This window comes from Leptonychotes weddellii, chromosome 15 (genome assembly GCF_054177405.1).
Source record: "Leptonychotes weddellii isolate Sample4059 chromosome 15, ASM5417740v2, whole genome shotgun sequence".
In the NCBI taxonomy this organism is placed as follows: domain Eukaryota; kingdom Metazoa; phylum Chordata; class Mammalia; order Carnivora; family Phocidae; genus Leptonychotes; species Leptonychotes weddellii.
In genome coordinates, this window is record NC_138383.1 from 30495353 (window position 1) to 30517921 (window position 22569).

At 37.4% G+C, this 22569-nt stretch overlaps 1 protein-coding gene across 1 annotated transcript in view; it reads left to right on the forward strand.

Moving 5' to 3' along the window:
• APPBP2 (amyloid beta precursor protein binding protein 2) overlaps nt 1–22569 on the forward strand; it is a 63008-nt gene that overhangs the window by 15072 nt on the left and 25367 nt on the right. The window contains exons 2-4 of the mRNA XM_081806036.1: nt 11215–11303; nt 13543–13694; nt 15877–16000. Coding sequence (XP_081662162.1) covers nt 11215–11303; nt 13543–13694; nt 15877–16000 — 365 coding nt within the window. The remainder of the gene's footprint in view (nt 1–11214; nt 11304–13542; nt 13695–15876; nt 16001–22569) is intronic.

Genomic DNA, 22569 nt, shown 5'->3' on the forward strand with positions numbered 1-22569 from the left:
TTCCATTGTGTGTGTGAGTGTGTGTGACTGTGTGTGTGTGTGTACACACCACATCTTCTCTGTCCATTCATCTGTTGATGGACATCTAGGCTCTTTCCGTAGTTTGGCTATTGTAGACATTGCTGCTATAAACATTGGGGTGCATGTGCCCCTTCAGATCACTATATTTGTATCTTTGGGGTAAATACCCAGTAGTGCAATTGCTGGGTCATACGGTAGCTCTATTTTTAGCTTTTTTAAATTTAATTTAATATTATTTATTTGAGAGAGAGAGAAAGCACATGAGAGGGGGGAGGGTCAGAGGGAGAAGCAGACTCCCTGCCGAGCAGGGAGCCCGATGTGGGACTCGATCCAGGGACTCCAGGATCATGACCTGAGCCGAAGGCAGTCGCTTAACCAACTGAGCCACCCAGGCGCCCCTATTTTCAGCTTTTTGAGGAACCTCCATACTGTTTTCCAGAGTGGCTGCACCAGCTTGCATTCCCACCAACAGTGTAGGAGGGTTCCCCTCAGAATGAGTTTTCTTATAGAGACAGAATGTATTTCTTAGAACTATACTGCTGTTTTTCTATTGCCTCATGGGTACACTTGATTTTTACCACAGATTCGTAATGAAATTTTAAGAAAAGAAGCTAAGAAACTTCTTACCCAAATACAGAGATCACGGACACATTGTTATCGTAGTTACCATTGTTAGCTATTACTACTAACTAGATTTTTTGGTCTTCCATTTGTATCATGGTAGCCTCTTCCACCATTAACATAATCATGCAAATTATGTGATTGACCCATCAAATGAGGGATAGAGTTACAAGATTCTGGATACTAGACTTAAGTTCAACCTCATAATGATTGGGAAAAAAGCTCTTAATTTCTTGTTTAATGGGTGTGGATCTAATAACAGCTTCATATGTGGACAGCATTTTTAAACTTTAGTTAAGATTTGCCCTCTTATTTGAGTGTCAACTGCTCCTTGCGCTTTTTAATGATATGAACATGTTCACTTAACCTTTTGGCTTATTTAGCAATAAACAGACCATTTGCCCTGCATGATACGAATAATCATATGTTGGTCAGTTGTATTAAAAAAAAGTATGCCATAGAACCAATGAGTATAGAGCAATAAGAAATTAAAATGTTAATAAGAAGCAAGACATTTAAGTGTTGGCTTACCTTCAGAAGAAAGCATTTACCTTTTAATTACATGTGTGTTATGTTGAAATACTTCTTTGGTACTTGCTTTAATCCAGGAATTTATAATCTGAGATTACAATGTAATCAGTTACAGAATTTTACCTATAATATTCAACATAAGACCAAAGGAGGAACTAGGGTATATTATGCTAAGCAAAATAAGTCAGAGAAAGACAAATACCATATGATTTCACTCATATGTGGGATTTAAGAAACAAAACAAAGGAACATAGAGGAAGGAAAGGAAAACTAAAATAAGAAAAAAAAAGAGGGAGGCAAACCATAAGAGACCCTTAACTATAGGAAGCAAACTAAGGGTTGCTGAAGGGGAGGTGCGTGGGGGGAATGGGGTAATTGGGTGATGGGCATTAAGGAGAGCACTTGATGTAATGAGCACTGGGTGTTATATGCAACTGATGAATCACTAAATTCTATCCCTGAAACTAATTCTACACTATATGTTAACTAACTTGAGTTTAAATAAAATCTTTTAAAAAAAGGACCAAAGGAAATGAATATTAAGTTATATTCCAATGTGAATTTTTTCAGAGCTACATTTCAGATGAATTTTGAGATTAGAGAACAAGAATAAATGTCATTTTATAAGTGAAGATATAGTACATGTGTATTTAATAAAACAAAATATTGCTAATTTTACTTATTTTAGAGATAAAGGATACATTTGTTTGCAGATAAAGGATACATTCTTTTTAAAAACCTTTTATTGAAAAAATTAAACACAGGGGCACCTGGGTGGCCCAGTCGGTTAAGTGTCTGTCTGCCTTCAGCTCAGGTCATGATCTCAGGGTCCTGGAATCGAGTCCCACATCGGGCTCTGCTCAGCAGAGAGTCTGCTCTCTTTTACTCTCCCTCAGTGCTCTACCTCTCTCTCAAATAAATAAATAAAATCTTAAAAAAAAAAACCAAACACTTGAATGAAAAAATGAAACACCAAAGTAGATAGAATAGGGGCACCTGGGTGACTTAGTCAGTTAAGCATCTGCCTTCAGCTCCGATCATGATCCCAGGGTTCTGGGATCGAGCCCCATGTCAGGCTCCCTGCTCGGCATGGAGTCTGCTTCTCCCTCTGCCCCTGCCCTTGTTTGTGCTCTCTCTCTTTCTCTCTCAAATAAATAAATAAAATCTTTTTTTAAAAAAGGTAGATAGAATAAATGAACCTCCATGTGTCCCATCACCCAGCTTTAACAGTTAACAATTTTTGGCCAGTCCTGTTGGTAAATCTGTTCCCCTACCCACATCCCCCTTTTCTATACTATTTGGAAGCAAATCTAGCCATCATATAATTTCATCTGTAAATGTTTTAGTAGCTACCATACTATTATAACACCTAAAAAAAATTAATAGTAATTCAGCTTATTGTTAAATATCTAGTCATTGTTCCAATTTTCACTTTCACATGGCAAATATTGTATGCATTTTTAGTTTGCTTGTTTGGATCAGGATCCAGGTAAGTTCTATACCTTGCTGTTGGTTGATCTCTCTTTTTTTTTTATTAATTAATTTATTTATTTGACAGAGAGAGTGGTTGATCTCTCTCTTAAGTTTCTCTTGATCTGTAGGTTCCCTTTCCATCTGTTTTCTTACATTTGCAATTTATTTGTTGAAGAAACAGGATCCTTTGTCCTATACACACTACAGAGTTTCCTGCAGTCTAGAGTTCAGTGATCACAATATAAAACATTTTCATCATCCCTTGTAGGTGTTTTAGGCTTTGTCTCTGTGGGAACTTCATGGGTTTCACTGGTTTCAGACCAGTTTTTAATACCAGTTCTGGGTTTGGGGTCTGTAAATTATTTAGGAAGTATGACTTTGGACTGATGATTCATATGTCTTAGATTGGAGGTTTCAGTTTTTCATAACAGACTTTTAAGGCTGTGGATGTTCTTGACTTTTTTTTTTTTTAAAGATTTTATTTATTTATTTCAGAGAGAGAGAATGAGAGAGAGAGAGAGCACATGAGAGGGGGAGGGGCAGAGGGAGAAGCAGACTCCCTGCCGAGCAGGGAGCCCGATGCGGGACTCGATCCTGGGTCTCCAGGATCATGACCTGAGCCAAAGGCAGTCGCTTAACCAACTGAGCCACCCAGGCGCCCGTTCTTGACTTTTTTATTCCTGGCTTAGGTAGGTAGTTCAGCTCCAGGTCCTTCTGCTTAACAGGATCTGCTGCCTGGACTCCTTCCTATCTGGTGGTTGCACTCTACCCACACCATTCAGAGGTATAACCTATTCTGTTTTTCTTCCTTCCCAGCTGTTTTTGAGTTTGTGTTTTCTTAATTTTTGACAGCTGTGAAGTTTTTGCTGTTGGTTTCAAACTCAGCTATTTATCCAAAAGTTATTTTCGGATACTTTATTCAGCATTTCCCTTTGTTTGAAAAGGAGCTGGAAGGTTTTCATAATGTGTCACTGCTACCTGCCCTATGGCCAGAAGCTTTACTCCTGTTCCTCTTCAAAACTCAGTTAAAATTTTTCTTAGAGTAGATATAGATATTTTATTTGTGCTACTAAAACACTCTGCTTACCTCCATTGTATAATCTGTGAATATTATTTTTCTGCTCTGACAGATTCTAAATTTTTTTTTGAGATCACAGGACAATTATTACTGACTTTGTATTCCTGTAGTGATAGTCACCACTATATATCTCTAATACCTAGCACAGTGTCTTACACAAATGTTCCTGGTATTTATTATCTTGATAAAAACAAATAATAAGTAGAATATTCCTAGCTGTAGTTTTCTTGCCTTTGATGTGAACAATCACAAAGATAAAACAGGTTCAGTAAGCTAAGAGTTCCATGTACTGAATATGCCAGTAAAAGATCTTGGTAAAAGATCAAATGTTAAAATAGGAAACTCCTTTTTTATCTATAAATTTAAGCAGCTATTATTTAGATTTTGTTCTTGATTTTTTCATTTAGGTACTGGCAGTTTGTTCTTCATCACTAGCATATTAAGATTGCATTCACATTTGTTCTCAGAGTTTATTGCATGAGCACTGTTCTGTACAGAGTCCTACAGAGACAGGACATAAGATTATGCCTAATAAGGTGCTTACAATGTGGTTGGGGGACAATAAGTAACTATGTATGAAGTTGGGGCTTTTCCCTAAGTGTCAGCTTCTTTAGATGAATTTGGGTGCTTTGTTTCTTCTGAGGTTCAGTTCCGTCCAAAGTAGATCACTACCAATTTAGATTATGGATTCATTCAGAAAGCACTGAACATATATCTAATGCTTGGCACTTGTGCTAGGTGTTGGGGATATAGTGGTAACAGTGGTCACTTCATAAAGTGTAGAGTGTAGTGGACTGACATGTTTAACAAGTTGAGTGAATGTGTAACTTGCATGTCTTGATGCTACTACGGAGGAAAAAATACAATATGTCATGAGAAAGTGTAACAGGGAATAGAATTTAGATTGGGAGTCAGGGGAAGGTCTCTGAGGAAGTGACGTAATTAGTTGAGACCATTAGGAAGAGTTACAGATTAATCAGGCAAAGAATCATGGTACTAGTGCTTCATGTGGAGGCTGTAGCATATGTGTGCAAAAGTCATGAGGTAAGATAGCGCTGAAAGAAAGCTAATCTGGCAGGAATGCAGGGGACGGGGGGAAAGAATGGTAAAAGATGAGGTTTGAAAAATAGGAGTCAGGACTTTTAGAGACTCATAGACCACATTAAAGATTTTAAATTATGTTCACATTGACACTGTCATTGAAAAGTTTTAAACAAGGAACGGCATGAAATAATTTACATTTTAAAAAGATGATTCTGGCTACTGTTTGGACAATTGATTAGAAGTGGACAAGAGTGGTAGTGGAGACGCCAGTTCTACGAATCCTTTGCATTAATCCAGGTGAAAGATTTGAAATAGAAACCCTGTCTCGGGGCGCCTGGGTGGCTCAGACGGTTGGGCGTTTGCCTTCGGCTCGGGTCATGATCCCAGGGTCCTGGGATCGAGCCCCACATCAGGCTCTCTGCTGAGCGGGGAGCCTACTTCTCCCTCTGCCTGCTGCTTCCCCTGCTTCTTATGTTTGCAATTTATTTGTTGAAGAAACAGGATCCTTTGTCCTATACACACTACAGAGTTTCCTGCAGTCTAGATTTTAAAAAAAAGAAAGAAACCCTATCTCATGGGTGTACAGTTTATTGAATATCATCCAGATTTTTAAAAAACGTACATATATATAATGGTAGATATACAGTTTAAAAACAAAAGTGGAGTTAGAGTACTCAAAACTATTCTGAAACGTGTTCATTTTATGTGTAATTTTTCCTTGATAACTCCTTTTCATTTCTGAAGATTTTTGCTCTTTAATGACTCTTTAAGAGGGGGTAATAGTTCAAACATGAGTGAGGTACACGAGTTTCATAGATTGTGTGTGTGTGAGACTTTTATTTTTTAAGATTTTATTTATTTGACAGAGAGACACAGTGAGAGAGGGAACACAAGCAGTGGGGAGTGGGAGAGGGAGAAGCAGGCCTCCCGCCGAGCAGGGAGCCCGATGTGGGGCTCGATCCCACCATGACCTGAGCCAAAGGCAGACACTTAACAACTGAGCCACCCAGGCACCCTGTGTGTGACTTATCATAGTTACTCTTAGACGGTAGTTTGAACTCAGTCTGTTTTATATTTTTTTCTAAACCTTTCCAAGTTTTTGTTGTTGGGAATTAGCCTAGATTATTTTATATGCTAATCTGATGTCAAAACTAAGCTGTTCACTCTTAGGCTGTGGTGATTTTGAATTGGCTGGGAAAGCAGCCATGCCAGTTAAAAATCCCTTGGGTTAAGGAGGGATTTCATTCCCATCTTTATCTCCCAAAGAGTTTTCTGGGTTTGGGGCTGTTTTGCATTGCCCCTGCAATAGTTTTTGCTTTGGTATGTCATAAGATTTTTACTCTAGTCTGTGGAAGCCTTTGCTTCTAAAACATCACCAGGAGTTTCATCCTTTTGTGTCTTAAAGATATTAAATTTTATATGTGTGTGTTACTAATATTTTACTCAGTTTTATTGTATTTATAATTGTTTATAATATTTATTTATGGGCATTTTAGGGTTTTATGTAATCTCTTATTTTATGAATTTTGCCTGTGATACAATGTTTCAAAAGGCAATGTTTACCATGTGACTTTTAACACTACTATGATTTAAGTCTGAAATTTATTTTTGCTATATTTTGTCAGGAGGCATCTTACTTTGTTTCCCCATTTTTATGTAGTCTTTATTAGCTACTTCTTCAGTGATTTAAAATTTTTTTCTTTCATAATATGTTGATTTTTTTTTTTTTTTTTTTTACACATACTGAGGTCTGCTTTTGAACTTTACATTTTGTTACGTTGGTTGGTCTGTCTTCATGCCTGTACAGTATTGTTCTAGGTTGGGGTTTTTTTTGTTTTTTTATTTTTTAAGTGGGGGAGAGGGGTAGAGAGAGAGAATCTTAAGCAGACTCCACGCCCAGCATTAGCCCGATGTGGGGCTTGATCTCACAACCCTTAGATCATGACCTGAGCCGAAATCAAGAGTCAGACCCTTAACCGACTGAGCCATCCAGGCGCCCCTGTTCTAGTTGTATTTTATTGTCTGTTTTCATACCTGTTGGGAGGTAATTTACCTACTTCTAAAAATAAACTATTTTTCCTTATTTTCCTTAAAGAACCAATAAATAGCTAAAAGTAATTGATAAGAGTCCTTTAATAGCCTCATTATTCATGGGGTACAGAGTATAAAATACTGTTGGGGCTCCTGGGTGGCTCAGTCGGGTAGGTGGCTGCCTTGGGCTCAGGTCATGATCCCAGAGTCCTGGGATCAAGTTTCGCATGGGGCTCCTTGTTCAGCAGGGAGCCTGCTTCTCCCTCTGCCAGCCACTACCCGCTGCTTGTGCGCGTTTGCGTTCGCTTTCGCGCGTTTGCGCTCGCTTTCGCTCTCTCTCTTTCTGGCAAATAAATAAAATCTTAAAAAAAAAAAAAGAATATGAAACACTGTAATAATGAACTGAAATAAGTCAAATTTTTAAAAATTTAAACAGAATCATTGCCAAGGTATCTGGAGCCTCAGTTTCCTTTTCTCCAAGCTCTACTCCATAAGCTGAATGAATCTATGAAGGAATTATTCTTTAAAGCTTCTATTCTATAAAATGTTAAACATTACCCTTTTATATGTACTCTTACTTCTTGATAGATTATCTTCAAGAGGCAGTCTAGCGTAAGTTATTAAGAACATGGATGTAGGGGCGCCTGGGTGGCTCAGTTGGTTAAGCTACTGCCTTCGGCTCAGGTCATGATCCTGGAGTCCCGGGATCGAGTCCCGCATCGGGCTCCCTGCTCGGCAGGGAGTCTGCTTCTCCCTCTGACCCTCCTCCCTCTCATGCTCTCTGTCTCTCATTCTCTCTCTCTCAAATAAATAAATAAAATCTTTAAAAAAAAAAAAAAGAACATGGATGTAAAGACAGACTGCCTGGGGCCAGATTTGTGCTTTACCACTTCTTAATTGTGTGGTTTTGAGCAGGTTATTTAACTTTATATGCCTCAATTTCCTTAACTGTGAAAAGATAGAATGAGTTCCTTATGAAAAGCACTTAGAACAGTGCCTGGCACATATTAGATCTTTGTAAGCATTAAATGCTATTTTTATTCTGAATCAATATCCAGAAATCCTGTTCATAGAATGTGTAAATTTGCATTTTTTGCATAAACCTGATAAGGATAATTTGAAACAATTAAGTCATTACCCTCTTCTCAGAATTTAAATGTGAACCCATTTTTAGCTAGAAAAATTGAACAGCTGAGTAAAGGGGGGTTTTGTTAATAAGGGCATATTTACAATATATTTATAATTGTAACTAAGGAAGCAACTTCTCTAAATTTTAGTTTCAAATCCCATTTAGTAGGATATATCAGTTTTTAGTCATTAAAGGGATATTGTGAGTTGTAGAACATAGAAGGTTATTTGTCTTTATTTGACTAGTGAGTATAGGCAAAAAAGTTGTACAACTTGTTTTCATTTCTCCTATCTTAAAAGAAATTCTAAGCCTTAAGTTTGCTAATGATGAGTTATTTTGGTAAGAAGTGAAAATTTTTTTGTTCTATTCCCTTTTTGGAGTATGTATATATATTTATTTTGTTAACTGCATCTGTTTTTCTGCCCCAGATTAAAAACTTATCACATTGTTAAGCCCCCAAGTAGGGATTAGGTTATAAATACTCAGATTTATTTTCCCTAAGTTAGTCTCTATTGGTTAATAGTCAAAGTAATATGACAGTGATTAATAATACTAATTTTACTGTGTACATTCCTAGAAGCTCTTTCTATAGCAGAAAACATAATCATCTCCAAAATTAGCAAATCTTTCCTTATAAAGATTTACTGATAATATGACTGTCTAACCATTTTTTTTTAAAGATTTTATTTATTTATTTGAGAGAGAGAATGAGATAGAGCGAGAGAGCATGAGAAGGGGGAGGGTCAGAGGGAGAAGCAGACTCCCCGCCGAGCAGGGAGTCCGATGCGGGACTCGATCCCAGGACTCCAGGATCAGGACCTGAGCCGAAGGCAGTGGCTTAACCAACTGAGCCACCCAGGCGCCCGACTGTCTAACCATTTTAATGTAAAAATAACATTTCTCCCTTCCGTTCCAGGGCATGTGGTGGTCCCTTGTCTCTTCCCGCCTTCAGCAGTTAGGGATTTTTCACAGCTGTCATTATTGATTTGCATTAAAGTATCTACCTAATTTGACCTGGCTTCCATTGTGACTAGTGATTTATTCCCAAGAACTAGCTGACTGAGTTTGTGGTATATTTTCCCAGCACAAAGTTAACTGGCCAATTTGGCAAATGAATTCTAAATTGATCTTGTCTTCTCTCTGAAACCCATGTTCTGTCAACTGAGCTAAGAGTTAAATGCCTGTAAAGTGAATTAATAAAACAAAATTCCAGCCTTCTAAGGCACTGTATTTAATAAATTCAAAAGCATTTGGTGAAGCTGGAGTGGAGTAGTAGTATTTGTCTCTTTTTAACTGGGTGCATGTATTAATGGTGATAAACATTTAACACATTTGTTAAAATGTTATTTTTCTCTTTTCTTTCTTTTTTTTTTAAGATTTTATTTTTAAGTAATTCCTGCATCCAATGTGGGGCTTGAACTCACAACCCCAAGATCGAGTTGCATGTTCTTCCGAGCCAGCCAGGTGCCCCTAAAATGTTATTTTTAAAAGAAGTTCTAGGGGGACCTGGGTGGCTCAGTCAGTTGAGTGCCTGACTCTTGCTTTCAGATCAGGTCATGACCTCCGGGTCATGAGATCGGGCTCCTCCCTCATTCGGTGTGGAGTTGGCTTGAGATCCTCTCCCTCTCCCTCTGCCTCTCCCCCCATGCACTCACTCTTGCGCGCGCTCTCTCTCTCTCCCTCAAATAAATAAATTTTTAGAACAAAAGTTCTAAAAAGTCAGGCAAAATGAATAAATGATTGTGACATGATTAGAAATCCTGCCATCTTGGATTACTTTTGTTTTTATTTATTTTTTCATCCTGGATTACTTTATTTACTTTATTTTTTTTTTAAGATTTTATTTGAGAGAGGGCAAGAGAGAGAAAGGGGGAGAGACAGAAGGAGAGGGAGAAGCAGACTCCCCACTGAGCAGGGAGCCCAATCTGGGGTTTGATCCCAGGACCCATGAGATCATGACCTGAGCTGAAGGCAGACGCTTAACCGACTGAGCCACCCACGTGCCCTCGTGGATTACTTTATTTTATTTTTATTTACTTTAATTTTTTTTTTAAGATTTTATTTATTTATTCATGAGAGACAGACAGACGGAGAAAAGCAGGCTCCCAAGGAGCAGGGAGCCCGATGCGGGACTTGATCCAAGGACCCTGGGATCATGACCTGAGCCGAAGGCAGACGCTTAACCATCTGAGTCACCCAGGCGCCCCTTCCTGGATTACTTTAGATGTCTGTTAGTCAGAACTGAACTGAGATTCTTGTGGTGGTCTGAGGAGCCTTTTAGTGGACGTATTGACCATTCTGGCTTCTGGACATTATCTGTGCTATTATTTGGATAATTTTACATTAACTATCCAGTTTTGTTTAAATATTTTATTTATTTATTTGAGAGAGACAGAGATAGCGAGAGAGAGCTTGAGCAGGAAGGAGGGGGAGAAGCAGACACCCTGCGGAGCAGGGAGCCCGATGCGGGGCTCGATCCCAGGACCCTGTGATCATGACCTGAGCCGAAGGCAGACACTGAGCCACCCAGGCGCCCTTATTCAGTTTGGTTTAAGGAAAAAAGTTAATTTTATAAGTTTCTTGAATGTAACTTTTTATGTTTATTTAAAGATTTTATTTCTTTATTAGAGAAAGAGAGAAAGCATGAGCAGGGGGAATAGCAGAGAGAGAGGGAGAAGTATAACTGAGCAGTAAGCCTGACATGGGGCTTGATCCCAGGACCCTGAGATCATGACCTGAGCCAAAGGCAGATACTTAACCAACTAAGCCACCTAGGTGCCCCCTAACTTATAAAGTTTATTTAATAAATAATTATATAGCACTTTGTAGTATTTAACATGTACCAGATATTATTTTATAAATATTAATTTTTAACTTTATACACAACTATTAAAATGTTTTATATGAATTGTAGAAATTTGTTAATTTAGGGATGCCTGGGTGGCTCAGTCAGTTAAGCATGTGACTCTTGGTTTGGGCTCAGGTCATGATCTGAGAGTTGTGAGATTGAGCCCTGTGTCAGGCTCCACACTGGGCATGGAGCCTGCTTAGGATTGTCTCTCTCCCTCTGCCCCTTCCCCCCTCTAAAAAAAAATTGTTAATTTAGTGTTATATTTCTCTTAGACAGCAGAAGTATGCTTCCTGATCCTGCTGTGTGATAATACTGACTTTGGGTAGTATCCATTAAATAATCAAATATTAAGTCCGTCAAATTATATCCATAAGTATAACTAAAGTAGAAATTTAAATTAACATTTTTAAATTACCTTTTTCATTTTCATTTCAGCTTTACCAACAGGGACGCTTATGTCAACTGGGCAGTGAATTTTGTGAATTGGAAGTTTTTGCTAAAGTATTGAGAGCTTTGGATAAAAGGTAAAATTACTTTTTAAAAATTATGGTAAACTATACATACCTGAATTGTACCATTGTAACTTCTTAAGTTTACTTCAGTGGCATTGAGTGCATTCCCATTGTTGTGAAACCATCAGTACCTCCTTGTTTTTTGTGTTCAAGAGAAGGAGATTGAATTCATCTTTCCCACGGTAGCTGTTACCATATAGTAGGAGCCACATACAGGTATAGTGACACAACCTTTGATTATACTTGCTATTCTCTGTAGCAGCAGTCTTCCCGAATTTGCTTTAAAAGCCATTTGTTTTTCCTAACCTTAGGAAAATAAGAATGTAGTTTTTATAAAATATTGCTGATTTCTAATATGAATATTGCCAAGTTCCATTTGTTCAACAAATTAAGTATATACTTGTTGAATGCCTAGTATGTGTTAGGTTTAAGTACTGTTCAAGATGCTGGGATTACGGCAGTGAATAAGATCTACAACGTCTCTTCCTCGTGGATTTTTTATTAGAGAAGAATGATAAAATAATAAACAAGTAAATAACGTAATTTCACTGTTACAGGGGTAACTTTGAAATGTGGCCTTTGTACTATAGAGAAACTTTCAGTTGAATAATTAAAATTAATCCGTAAAAAAAAAAAACATAAATGAGAATTTCATTTTGGTAAAAGAAGGCTACAGAAAAACTTTCTAAAAACATTCTTGAAGGGGCGCCTGGGTAGCTCAGTCGTTGAGCATCTGCCTTCGGCTTAGGTCATGATCTCAGGGTCCTGGGATTGAGCCCCACATCAGGCTCCCTGCTGGGCGGGAAGCCTGCTTCTCCCTCTCCCACTTCCCCTGCTTGTGTTCCTTCTCTTGCTTTGTCTCTCTCTGTCAAATAAATAAATAAAATCTTAAAAAAAACAAAAAACAAAAACAAAAACCCATTATTTAAGAAAAGATTAGCTTTCTGGGATTTGAATTTCTCTATACAATTCTAAACATGGCCATTGTAAAGATTTAGTGGAATACCTCTCTTTCATCTCTCAGGTTATCTTTCACCAAGTCCAAATCCCTTGGTAAGTGTTAAATATATTTGTGAAACTAAAAGCATGTAGTTTGACTTTTCCCCCCATTATCCAAAGCAGTGCTTCCGTTATTTACAATCTTTTTATTTAAAAATTTTTTTATTGGGATATAATTCACATACCACCACATTCACCATTTTAAATTGTACAGTTCAGTGGCTTTTAGTGTATTCACAAGGTTTTGCAACCATCACCACTGTCTAATTCTAGAACATTTTCATCACCCTGAAAAGAAATCCTGTACCCATTAACAATCACTTCCTATTTCCTCTTACCCTGGACTACCATTAATCGACTTTCTGTCTCTGAATTTACCTATTCTAGACACTTCATATAAAGGGAATCATACAATATATGGTCTTTTGTGACTGGCTTCTTTTACTTACAACGTTTTGAAGGTTTATTCATGTTGTTGCTTGTATCAGTACTTCTTTCCTTTTATGGCTGAATAATTTCCATTGTATGAATATACTGTGTTTTGTTTATCTAGTCATCTGTTGATGAACATTTTGGCTGTTTGGCTATTCTGCTAATGCTGCCATGAACATTTATGGACAAGATGTTGTGTGGACAAATGTTTTTAGTTCTCTTGTATATGTAACTAGGGTATATACATATGATCACCCTATGTTTAACTTTTTTAGTAACCTCAAAACTATTTTCCATAGTGGCAGTACCATTTTACATTCCTACCATCAATGTATGAGAGTTCCAGTGTTTACATATTTTGCCATCACTTTTTTAGAATAGTAATCATATCCTACAGGGTGTGAAGTGATATCTCATTGTGATTCTGGATTGCATATCCCTAATGATTAATGATGTTGATCATCTTTTCATGTGCTTATTGGTCATTTGTATATTTTCTTTGGAGAAATCTCTATTCAAATCCATTGCCCATTTTTAAATTGGGTTATTGTTGAATTATAAGATGATTTGGTTTTTAAAAGTTAGTTTTACTCTTTACTGCCATTAGTTTACACATACAGGATCACTCAGTAATCTACTGAATAAAGATATTAGGCTAAATTGTGGATTATTGTAGCCTCATAATTCATAAGGCAAAAGGTTTTTTATTTTGTTCCATCTTGGAAAATAATAGTACTGTTATTTTTTAAAAAGCAAGCTAGCACTTTGTAAAACTATAAAATATGTTACCTTTATAAAATAACCTTTTCTTATCTTGCAGACATTTGCTTCATCATTGTTTCCAGGCTTTGATGGATCATGGTGTGAAAGTTGCTTCAGTCTTGGCCTACTCATTCAGTAGGCGGTGCTCTTACATAGCAGAATCAGATGCTGCAGTAAAAGAAAAAGCCATTCAGGTTGGCTTTGTTTTAGGTAGGTAATAGTAAAATAGAGGAGTATCTGTCCTATAATATGACTCGTATTAAACCTACTAACAATAAAGGATTCAACCAGGGCATTCCCAAAGTCTACATAAGGAGGTTATGAGAAAAACATCAGAAAAATTAGATGTGATTTATTGGATGTTAACTTTGGGCCAAACACTACAGTAGGCATTTATTTATTTTTAAATATTTTATTTATTTATTTGAGAGAGGAGCAAGAGAGCACAAGCAGGGGGAGCGGCAGAGGGAGAATGAGAAGCAGGCTTCCTACTGAGCAGGGAGCCCAATGTGGGGCTTGATCCCAGGATCCTGGGATCATGACCTGAGCCGAAGGCAGACGCTTAACCAACTGAGCCACCCAGGTGCCCCTACAGTAGGCATTTAAATGTTATCTTGGGTGAGGGGGGCGGGCAGAGGGAGTGGGAGAGAGAGAATCTCTGTGCCCCTCACAAGGGGCTGTCTCACAACCTTGAGATCATGCCCTGAGCTGAAATTAAGAGTGGGACACTTAACCAACTGAGCCACCCAGGCGCCCCTAAATGTTATCTTTCTAGATCCTCACAACATTTCAGTATTGTGATGGCATTAATAGCACTTTACAAATGAGGAAGGATTCAGAAAAATTAAGTAACTTGCTCTAGTCACATAGCTGGTAGTGTACTGTAAGTTCAGACTCCTGTGTCTTTCCATCCCTACCATATATTTTGCTACGTGTCATGCTGCCAGCAGCCTCTTTCACTAGCTTACCATATGCTGTGACATGGGACTTAATCCTTTTGCGGCCTCAGTTTTCAGGCTCTAAAATAAGGGTAAACTTGTACTTCCTCATGGGGATGTTAGGAAAATACCGAAATCATACATGGGAAAGGAATCTGCAAAGTTTTTATGTGTTACATAGAGAAAAATATTAACGGTTTATATAATATTTTATGTACTGTTTACAAATCTACATAGATAAGTACGTTTCAGGCAACTACTTATTAAAGTTGTTGCTACCCTTCTTTTCTTTAAAAAAAAATTTTTTTTTAAGATTTTATTTATTTATTTGGCAGAGAGAGAGCAGGAGAGCAAAAGCAGTGGGAGCGGCAGAGGGAGAGGGAGAAACAGGCCCCCTGTCAAGCAGGGAGCCCAATGCAGGGCTCAATCCCAGGACCCTGGGATCATGACCTGAGCAGAAGGCAGATGCCTAACGACTGAGCCACCCAGGCGCCCCCAGACTCTCATGTTTAACTTCTCACTTGCATGTGCATGTTTTAGCTCTTTTACACATGCACATATATTTTCTTTGCCCAACACATTTTCACGATCATTTCCTTTAGTCTTAGAATAATTCTTTGTATTCGTAGTTGCTGGAGGAACTTCAGAACTTTTTTTTCTAAAAAAAAGCACTCAGCATTTATCCTTTGGTAGTCCCATGGAATATAAACTGCAACCAAGAATTGTGACCAAAGAATGTCTCTAACAAGAGAGTGTGATCTTGATGAATGTTAAGGTTGGCATTCCTTTAGTCGTAGACAGTCGTGTAAAAATCTGTGGGAGAACAACTTTAGAATCAATAAAAATGAAAGGCAGGAAGGTTAGTGTTCATTGAGGTCCTCTGTCATCTCCACAAACATTTATTATACCAGTATCTGGCCATTGTAATGAGCCAGATTGAAGAAATATCTTGGAGATAGAACCAAGTTCTAACAAACTCATAATTACATTATTGGTCTGGATCCTAAAGTTACCAAAACAGTGAAAAAAACTTCATACCAAAAGTATACAGTGATAGAGATAATTTTTTTAATGATAGCTTTATTGAGGTATTCTTTGAAATTGGGTATGGAGAGATTGAAAAGTTATGTTTACCCTGCAACTTGAAAATGTTAGGATCATTAGAATATATGGCTAATTAACTGGAAAATGTCATTTCTTAGGCTACGGAGTATTTTTAGAGGGTTAAAATTCTTGACTCTTATTCAAGGCCTCAACTTTGATCTCATTACCCGAGTTTAAAAGTTTTTGTTTTGTTTTGTTTTTTGTTTCACAGTATCTTTATTTTGGGCCAAACACAGGACTTTAATATTATGAGTGTTTTCATTTTAGATGATACTCATTTTAAGCATGTCACTTTAGCTTTTAAGTGATTTATTAAATTATTTAAAGTACCTGGTTTTCTTGTCCTTTAGGTGGCTTTCTTTCAGATGCAGGCTGGTACAGTGATGCTGAGAAAGTTTTTCTGTCCTGTCTTCAGTTGTGTACTCTACATGATGAGATGCTTCATTGGTTTCGTGCAGTAGAATGTTGTGTGAGGTAAGTTGGAACAGATCCTACTATAATGGTCCTTAGTGGCTTTTATAGTTTTAGCTTTTATAAGCGTACTTGAATAAACCTCTGAGGTGATATTTAATATGTCACAGTTTCATTAGTCTGGCCTCCTGTCTCTCATCTCCAAAATATAGTTAACTTGCTATAGTCATCTTAGCTTAATATTTTTTCCTTTGTCATAGAGCTTGTGTGTTCTGTTCACTCACCATCTATTTATCGAATGCCTCAGTGTACTCAGAACTGTGCTAGGCACTGGATGCTGGTAAAATAAATATATTTTCCTTGGGTGTCATTTTTTTACCCTTGCTGTTGACATTTCTAGAATTGTGTATAAGAAGATTAGTATCTTACTTATAAATAACTTTTTTTTTTTTAACAGATATACTTGAAAGGCAAGCAAGTCTAGAAGTAACTCTTTGTTTTTACTGTCTTTATTTTTTCTATGCATGTAACAGAAAATTATGGAGAGAATCAATATTATCTACAATTCTATTGCCCAGAAATAGTCACAATTACAGTATTGGTGTATTTTTGGAATTCTAGGTGTGACAACAAACTTCCTGAACTGATGAGGGAAAGACTTGATTCTAGATTTAAAAAAAAACTCTGAGCCCTACACAATTGAATTTCCTAAAATCAAAGAATACATAGAAATTGGAAGCTAGAAGATAGTAGAAGTATCTCCGTTATTGAGAGAAAACACTATACTTCACCAACTTCTGGGTGTAAAATAAAGAATTTTCAAATACATAAGGATGCAGTATACTTCCATGTATTTGAGCTGAGGAAAATACTCAAAGAATTTCTCTAACCAAATAAAAGCTCAGTAATAACACTTCTGAAGATAGGAGAAGATACATAAATGGTGGTAAGCAGTGAATATTGTAATATATAGTTACATGTAAATGAAGTAGAAAGAGAATGAAGAACAAATTGGGAATTTGTAGTATGTCTTAAGTAAGGATTTTTTTTTCAAAGTGGAAATGAAAGGGAGATTTTAGAAGTAACACAAAACAGAAATTCTCAGTTACCACATACTATAAAATGTCAGGTAAGATTTTTTTTTCCCTGAAAGTGAACCTTTAGTAAAGAGAGTTGCCTTACAAAGCCCCTCATGTAATGTGATGTTCTTTTAAGTGTATCATTTTGAACAACACAGTACTGTTTGAGAAAGAAATGTTAGCCTGAAACCTCAGCCAGTGCCAGTGTCAGGAAGCTCATAGAGACCACCTGGCAGAGTTTTCATTTTGAGGGAGTAATGGGATTTAACACATTCAGAATTATTCTGGAGGTCATAATCTTATCAGTTATGTTAGATATTTTTATTAACTGCCTTTTTAAAGTTTATGGTATTTTCATAATCTCTATACCCAACACGGGGTTCGAACTCATGACCCCAAGATCAGCTGAGATCAAGTCACATGCTCTTCCAACTGAGCCAGCCAGGCGCCCCTTAACTGCCTTTTTAAATACTGCTTTAAAACGGGATGCAATAAGTGGTTTGGTTGTGGAGATTGTGGATATCTACTTGCCTTAGGTGGGTCAGAAAAGCCCAGCAATTTTAATGCTTTGCAAATGGTTATGGTACTTTGGATAAAATTTCTGGCAGCATCATACCAGACTCAAAAAGTGCTGATTTTCAAACAAGTAAAAACATTTTACTCTGAAAAACTGTTAGATGACTCAAAAACTAGTTATGGTGATGATGAAGGTAAATGTTTTTAGATGTATGTGGGTAGTTTGGATAATATTATTTCATAAATTGCAAGGAGAAAAAATTTAAAATTTTTTTAAATTTTTAAAAATTTAATTTAGATTTTAGATAGGTATATATAACATAAAGATGATTTAAATATTATAAGTTTAAAAATGTTATCCTATATATTCCTAAAACTTGATATATTCAAGTTAGCCAAAAAAAACCTTTTTGGGTAGAAAATGAGGCTCTTGTTACTATATTCAGGTTGCTTTATATTGGGCATATATGATAGCCTTTTAAAAATAAACATTTGAGGGCGCCTGGGTGGCTCAGTTGGTTAAGCAACTGCCTTTGGCTCAGGTCATGATCCCAGAGTCCTGGGATCGAGCCCTGCATCAGGCTCCCTGCTAAGCGGGAAGCCTGCTTCTCCCTCTCCCACTCCCCCTGCTTGTGTTCCCTCTCTCGCTCTGTGTCTCTCTCTCTGTCAATTAAATAAATAAAATCTTTAAAAAAAAAAATAAACATTTGAGAAAATGTAGTGGTACAAGAAGGTGTTATAAAGGTCTCGGTGAGTGGAGTAGGAATGTCTGTCATTTAATGTTCAAACATTATCAGTGCTAGGGTTAGATACATAATGACTTATATAATGGAAAAATATGATAGACGTTTTAAATTAGGGTAGTGGGAGTAGGGGTAAGAATGATTGGAAAATTGTCCAAACTAGATAAAAACAAAGAGAAGAGAGGAAATAACTAAGTATGATAAATGAAAAAAAGCTAACTAATGACAAATGAAAAATAATATGAAAAGCTTAAAACAAAATATAACTATCATCACAATACATGTAAATGGGTTCAGTTCCTCTATGTAAAGGTGGTATCTACCAAGAGGTTTAAAAAATGAAATCCAGCTATATATTGTTAAAATACCCCTGAACAGTATTGCTTCGGCAGCACATATACTAAAAACCATCAGTTGATACAAAAGGGATATTGCTAATAAAATAAGTCCACCAAAAAGGTTGTAAACCCCTTGTATAGGAAATAAGATAGCAGCTATCTATATAAGCAGTATACCCCCAAAACACACAGAATTTGATAAAAAGATAATTAATACAATGTTTAGTGCCCCAGGGTAGGTTAATTCAGAATTCATATAGGTTATCAAGGAACTAAATTTTTTCCCTATATCTGCTTTTCTGTCCTCGGTGCTGGTTTTGACTTTGACCAGCTCCCAAGTGGTTTTAAGAATGCTGCCATGGTTTGAAATATCACATGCAGATTTCATATTGTCCAGCAGAAGAAAGACTTCCTTTCCAAGCTCCATATTTTATCTTTAATGACAGGGAACCTTTCTCAGGACCCAACCAGCCTGCCTATCTCGGAGTCTCATTGGCCAGAGCTAGGTCATTTGGTGACTTCTGAATCAATCACTGGCAAACAGAGTAGGACCACTACACTGTGATTGGCTTAAACTACTCATGATTTATTCTTGAATCCTATGAGAAAGGAGTCAGTGCCTAAACAAAATCAGGGTTCTGCACCAAAGCATGAGGTAGTTAGGGAGCCAGCAGTATCTGCAGCATTTCACAATGCTCTGCTCCCACACTTAAAATTAAAACCACACTAGACTGGGGGAGAAAAAAAAAGATGCAAATGACTAAAATCAGAAATAGAAGTCAAGGTATCACTACCAACCTTCCAGAAATAGAATCATAAGAGAACCCTATCTACAGCTGTATGCCAACAGATTACATAATGTAGCTGAAATAGACAAATTCCTAGAAATGAACAAATTGCTTAAATTGGCCCAAGAAAATCTCAACAAACCTGTAACAAGTAGAGATTGAATCAGTAATCAAAAACCTTCCAACATGGGGCACCTGGGTGGCTCAGCTGGTTAAGTGTCCAACTCTTGATTTCAGCTCAGGGTCTTGATCTCAGGGTTAGAGCCCCACATTGGGCTTCACAGTGTTCATGGAGCCTACTTTAAAAACAAAACAAAACAAAAAAACCTTCCAACAAAGAAAACTCCAGGACCAGAAGACCTCATTAAGTGAATGCTACCAAACATTTAAAGAATTAACACGAGACCTTCTCAAAGCCTTCCAGAAAATTAAGGAGGAAGGAACACTTCCTAACTCATTCTGTGAGGCCAGCATTGCCCTGATACCAAAGTCAGAAAAAAGAAAAGAAAATTACAGGCTAATATCCTCTATGAATACAGATGTAAAAATTCTCAACAAAATACGAGCAAATCAGACTAATAGCATATAAAAGGATTATACACTATGACTAATTGGGATTTATTCCAGGAATGCAGCGATGATTAACATAAAGACAGTGAAGCCAATAAGCCCTCATATATACCTCAATATATGAGGTATATTCTTTTAATAACATTAAAAGAAAGGAGGAGGGATGCCTGGGTGGCTTAGTCAGTTAAGCATCATGCCTCAGGTCATGGTCCCAGAGTCCTGGGATTGAGCCCCTCAGAGGGCTCCTTGCTCATCGGGGAGCCTGCTTCTCCCTCTGCCTGCTCCTCTTCTTGCTTGTGCGCACACTCTCTCTCTGTCTCACAAATAAATGAATTAAATATTTAAAAAATAATAAAAATTTTAAAAAGCAGGAAAAAAACACAATCCTCTCAATAGACACAAAAGACATTTGACAAAATGCAACACCTTTTTGTAATCGAACATTCAGAAAACTGGGAACAGAAGAGTTCCTCAGCATGATAGCACTTATGAAGAACCCATAGCTGACATCATACTCCATGGTGAAAGACTGAAAGCTTTGTCCCGAAGATCAAGAACAAGACCAAGGATGCCTGCTTTCACTACTACTGTTATCCAACATTGTCCTGAAACTTCTAACTAAAGAAATTAGACAAGAAAAAGAAAAAAGACATCCATATTGGAAAGAAAGAAGTAAAACCATCTCTGTTCACAGGTCAGTTGGATTTCATCAAAATAAAAAACTACGTGCATCAAAGGATGTTATCAAGAAAGTGGAATTGGAGAATTGGAGAAAATATTTGCAGATCATATATCAGATAAGGGTCTATTATCCAGAATGTATGAAGCACTACAACTCAACAACAACAAACAACCTGATTAAAAAATGGGTAAAGGACTTGAGTACACATTTGTCTAAAAAAGAGGATAAAATAGCTAATAAGCACATGAAAAGATGTTCAGCATCATTTTTCATTAGGGAAATGAAAATCAAACATTAGATACCACTTTACACATACCAGCATGGCTGAAATTAAAGGAAAAAAAAGTGTTATCAAGAATGCGGAGAAATTGGGATCTTTGCTAATGGAAGTGTAAAATGGTGCAGCTGGGATAAAGGGAGAATGGGAAGCGATTGCTTGTTACAGAGTGTTTATTTTTTGGAGTGATGAAAAAGTTTCGGAAATAGACGGTGGTGATGATTGCACAACGTGGTGAATATAATGGCACTGAATTGTATGCTTAAAGTAGTTAATATGGCAAATTTTATGTTACATATTTCACCACAATAAAAAAGAATATATAACAGTCTTTATTATTCAACCCTCCCTTTATAATCATTTATTTCCAAAATTCTTTTTTTATAAGAGACTTTTTTTTTTCTTTTTAATTTTATTTGACAGAGAGACACAGCGAGAGAGGGAACACAAGCAGGGGGAGTGGGAGAAGGAGAAGCAGGCTTCCCACAGAGCAGGGAAGCAATGGTGGGATAGCAAACTAAGTATTTTAAGTCAGAAAAGCACAGCTGGTTATCCCAGGACCCTGGGATCATGACCTGAGCCAAAGGCAGACGCTTAACGACTGAGCCACCCAGGTGCCGCTATTTCCAAAATTCTTAATAGTTCTTAGAGACATACTCTTGTAAGCAGGAGAGAGATTCTTTTCCTTCATGTTTACTTTTTTTAAGATTTTTATTTTATTTATTTATTTGACAGAGAGAGACAGCGGGAGAGGAAACACAAGCGGCGGGGTGGGGAGAGGGAGAAGCAGGCTTCCTGCTGAGCAGGGAGCCAGCCCGACGTGATCCCAGGACCCTAGGATCCCAGGACCCTAGGATCATGACCTGAGCTGAAGGCAGACGCTTAATGACTGAGCCACGCAGGCGCCCCCCTTCACATTTACTTTTAATGTATTTATTTTTGTTGTGTCCGGTGAGGATCTAACTAGTCATCTTGCTTAGTCTTACAGTGAATATATTCATAAACTAATGACTTTTAAACTTGTAGGGGTGCCTGGCTGGCTCAGTCAGTAGAGCATGCAACTCTTGATCTCAGGGTTGTGAGTTTGAGCCCCACGTTGGGTGTAGAGATTACTTAAAAATAAAATCTTAAAAAAAAATTTGTATATTTGCCATTCAAACAATGACTCGTTTAACTAATGTAATTTTTTTTTTTAAGATTTATTTATTCATTTGAGAGAGCGAGAATGAGAGAGAGTACATGAGAGGGGGCAGGGTCAGAGGGAGAAGCAGGCTCCTCGCCGAACAGGGAGCCCGATGCAGGACTCGATCCCGGGACTCCAGGATCATGACCTGAGCCGAAGGCAGTTGCTTAACCAACTGAGCCACCCAGGCGCCCTAAATGTAATTATTTTTGACAATAGCTCTCGATCAAGTAGATGTGATTGTATTTTAAAAATAACGTACTATGGGAAAGAGGGTATATGAGAAATCTTTGTACCTTCTCAGTTTTACTGTGAACCTAAAATTGCTTTTTTTTTTTTTAAGATTTTATTTATTTATTTGAGAGAGGAAGAAAGCACGAGCCGGGGGGTATGGGGGTAGAGGGACAAGCAGACTCCCTGCTGAGTGGGGAGCCCCACACAGGGCTTGATCCCAGG